The sequence below is a fragment of the Macrobrachium rosenbergii genome, chromosome 38, assembly GCF_040412425.1.
Source record: "Macrobrachium rosenbergii isolate ZJJX-2024 chromosome 38, ASM4041242v1, whole genome shotgun sequence".
Taxonomy (NCBI): Eukaryota; Metazoa; Arthropoda; class Malacostraca; order Decapoda; family Palaemonidae; genus Macrobrachium; species Macrobrachium rosenbergii.
Window position 1 is genome coordinate 1,334,920 of NC_089778.1, and position 3,870 is coordinate 1,338,789.

The window sequence follows — 3,870 nt, forward strand, 5'->3', positions numbered from 1 at the left end:
AAGACATTTCAAGATGTGCACAGGCCTAAAGGAGAGAAAAGGACATTTCAAGATGCACTCAGGCCTAAAGGAGAGAAAAAGACATTTCAAGATGTACACAGGCCTACAAGAGAGAAAAAGACATTTTAAGATATGCACAGACCTAAAGGAGAGAAAAAGACATTTCAAAATATGCACAGGCCTTAAGTTGAGAAAAAGACATTTCAAGATGTACACAGGCCTAAAAGAGAGAAAAAGACATTTCAAGATGTGCACAGGCCTAAATGAGAGAAAAAGACATTTCAAGATGTAAACAACCTAAAGGAGAGAAAAGGACATTTCAAAATGTACATAGGCCTAAAGGAGAGGAAGAGACATCTCAAGATTTGCACAGCCGTAAAGGAGAGAAAAAGACATTTCAAGATGTGCATAGGCTAGGAGAGAAAAAGACATTTCAAGATGTGCGCAGGCCTAAAGGAGAGAAAGAGACATTTCAAGATGTACACAGGCCTAAAGGAGAGAAAAAGACATTTCAAGATGTGCACAGGCTAGGAGAGAAAAAGACATTTCAAGATGTGCGCAGGCCTAAAGGAGAGAAAGAGACATTTCAAGATGTACACAGGCCTAAAGGAGAGAAAAAGACATTTCAAGATGTGCACAGGCTAGGAGGGAAAAAGACATTTCAAGATGTGCACAGGCCTAAAGGAGAGAAAGAGACATTTCAAGACGTACACAGGCCTAAAGGAGAGAAAAAGACAGCCTTGAAGCAGTAAGAAAAGAGAAGGGAGGCTAAACCGAAAGGTAGGTAGTAAGGTCAAAGAAAATGGGGGGAATTGAATCAGATCAACAACACAGCAGAAGGAAAAGAGATAAATTCAGAAGAGCAAAATGGCGGAGGAAAGATGAAAATAGAGACAAAACGAAATGAAAAGTCCAATGGAATATTTGAGGAGTGTTTTGAATGTTGCCTGAGAAAAATGAGATAAACCAGAGGATGTTACGTGATGGAGACACCAACAGAGAATATATCATTAAAGAGATTGAAGGGGGTCCTTTGAGACGAAGAGTGGAAATCTCCTAGGGCCACCAGGAATAATAATTTCCTAAAAACAACTAGTGAATCAGTCACTTAGAGCTGACCAGAATGCAGGTACTGTGTAGGAAAACCTGATAAAGAAATGGAAAGGACCAGAAGAATTGAAAAAATAGGAAGATGATAAGCATTTGTAAAGGATATGAGAAACAAAGTTGAAATCAATAATGATCAGTCTGCTTATTGCTACTGAAGTCAAAAACAGGAACGTACCATGCAAAACACAACTGTTAGGAGAAGGTGGAAAGACAGAATATGAACGGAGGTATAGTAAAAGAAATGAAAGTGGATGCAGCTAAGTGCCTACAGTACACCGTGTGAGGTGCACTGATAACACTGCCCCAATACAGGGTTCCACACATCTGTAGATCTTGAGAGGTTCTGGAAAACCAAAACACTTTAGGAAGACATTGCTAAGTCACAGGGTACCAAAGAGTCTAGGTGAGCTAACCATAGTTAGTGCACCACAGAACAAGAGTGAAGACATCGGTTTGTGTGTTCACGGAATTAAAGGTAAATGCTGGTTTCCACCAAGGGTCGGTCACCCCTGAGACTTGATGTTTATCATAGTGATGGAGGAAAATACAGAAAGGGTGGCCCCTGGTAATTGCTATGTGCAAGTAGCAAGGGTGTTAACGGCAGAGTTAGATGAAGAGATTGTAACATTGTTTGAAGAGATTGTAACAATGTTTGAAAAGTGGAAGAGTGGAATGGAAAGGAGGGGAAGTTAAAATCAGCACATCTTATGAAAGCCAAGCAAGTGAAAAGGTTCAGCCAAGAAGGTAGCCGTGCGAATGTAGTACTGTGTACTCAGTAACAGACGGTAAGACCAGAGATGCTCATGACTGCAAAATATGCAAGAAAGGGACTCTTCATGATGATGTATAAGCACAGCAATAGGGACAACTTATTGTCGTCACAAGAGGTAAAACATTTCTGTTACCTTGGGGACACTGGACTGTCAAGGAGGAGTCTTGAGAGGTTAGTAACGACGAGAAGAGCCCTGTATTGATGAAATGGGAAAAGATTGCTGTCAAGAGACCCTCTTATCAGACAAGCAAGGATTTATGATGCATTCATAAGGCTTGTATAAATAACTCAGTCCTGTGGACACATGGATGCTGACAAAGGTATAGTGAGGAAGATTGGTAGCAAATGTGCAGTTGAAAGATGTCCATTCAAGTGATGCCCAGAGGTTGTAGAATAGAATGGACTGAGACTGTCTGGGACGCATGAGAAGGCAAGATAAGGAACAGTTATTGAAAGAAGAAGGAAATGAGGAAGTAGCAGAAAAGAAGAGATAGGGAATGAGCTGGAAAGTGCACCAAATAGAGAGTAAGGGAGACAACCCCATCCTTTCACGTCTAACAAGTTCAAGGGAAAGGCTGACATAAATGATGATGATGGCGACATTTTCCTACCTGCAAGAGGACTGTCAACCTCGATGGAGCTGATAAACCAAAACTCTTTGACTCCCTTTATTAAGTTAATAAAAAAATAAAACAATAATTGCTTTGAGAAGCCTGTCTTAGAAATCCAGACACACCCTATTCACTGACGATTAAATAAGTGAAAACACTTCTCTAAGAATGTACTTAGGCTTGCTCTGAGAAACTAGTTTAATGACTGTGCTTTACTAGTTCACCTCTAAGTAAACTAGATTAATGCTAAATTATTTTCTGAACTGTTTTTGAACTTAGTTTCCTTAATATGTTTCAGAATGGTCAAAATCCTGAACAAAGTGAGAGCTTTCCAAATCAAGTTATTTTTGCTCGAGTGGGAAAGAAAGGCGGTAACCATCAAAACACATGAAATTCAGTTTCCTGTGAAAGATATTCCATGAAAAAATCACTCTTGGTGAATAACGCTGATACAGCTGAAGAAGCACCACTATACACTCTTAAAGAACCCGCCAAGGGACACTGCTGACTGTCAAAGGAAAGACACCCAACGAAGCTTCCTCATGCCCTTCCACTCATCAGACGTCGCCTTTCTTTCACGTTCAGATTTACACTCGTTCTTTTTCGACAATTTACTTCATTAATTTCTTAATTCCTAGAGTCATTAATTCAAAATGATGTTATTTTCCCATGTGAAATGCCTACTTTTGGACCAGTTTTGTGGGTATGAATCATTTTCTGTGCCAAGGCTAATAATATCATGGACGAACTAAAGCCACACAATTTAGCCCTTAGACAATCCACCAACTTCTCTCTCCCCTGACTTGAATTGGCTTTCAACAAGTTTTGCGCGAGATCAGTGAGCATTTGATCAGTCTTTAAGTTTTCACTTTAATTCCGTTCAGACTGCAGAAACTCGTTTGAAATTATAATGTTGATCATAATATTAAAGCACTCTAGACCTTCACTGTAACAAAGGCTTCATAGAAGACAAAAGGTTTATATCAGAGTTTTGGTCTTAAATTTCCAGACCTTCAATTCTTAGGGCAGGATGACTAACTTCATCCCCTAATTTAACTGTCAGTGGAACTACTTTGTTACAAAAGCTGCTCTGTCACACAGAAGTTGACTCAGAATTTGCATAATTATGATTCAATGCCCCGAAACAGTTTCAGAACTTGACATCTTCAAGTAATAAGTTTGGGATTTTTAAAGTCTAAAATGGCGTCCAAATGAAGAGATGCTTCTTAAGTTTAGCCGAAATGACGTCGCCAGCTACGAAGTCAATACCTAAACAAACACATATTCTGTTTGTGTCAACTTTGATTTGTAGCCAAATTATGCTGCCCTAAGGAATGCTAGCAATAAGAGTTCCTCTTCGCTTATACGTTAGTCACC

The 3,870-nt window shown here is 39.5% G+C and overlaps 1 protein-coding gene across 1 annotated transcript; it reads left to right on the forward strand.

The window, feature by feature from the left end:
* Positions 1-263: 263 nt before the first annotated feature.
* Positions 264-752, forward strand: LOC136825566 (prothoracicostatic peptide-like). Its single transcript, XM_067082152.1, has one exon. The coding sequence runs from the start codon at positions 264-266 to the stop codon at positions 750-752; it is 489 nt and encodes a 162-aa protein (XP_066938253.1).
* Positions 753-3,870: the final 3,118 nt, after the last annotated feature.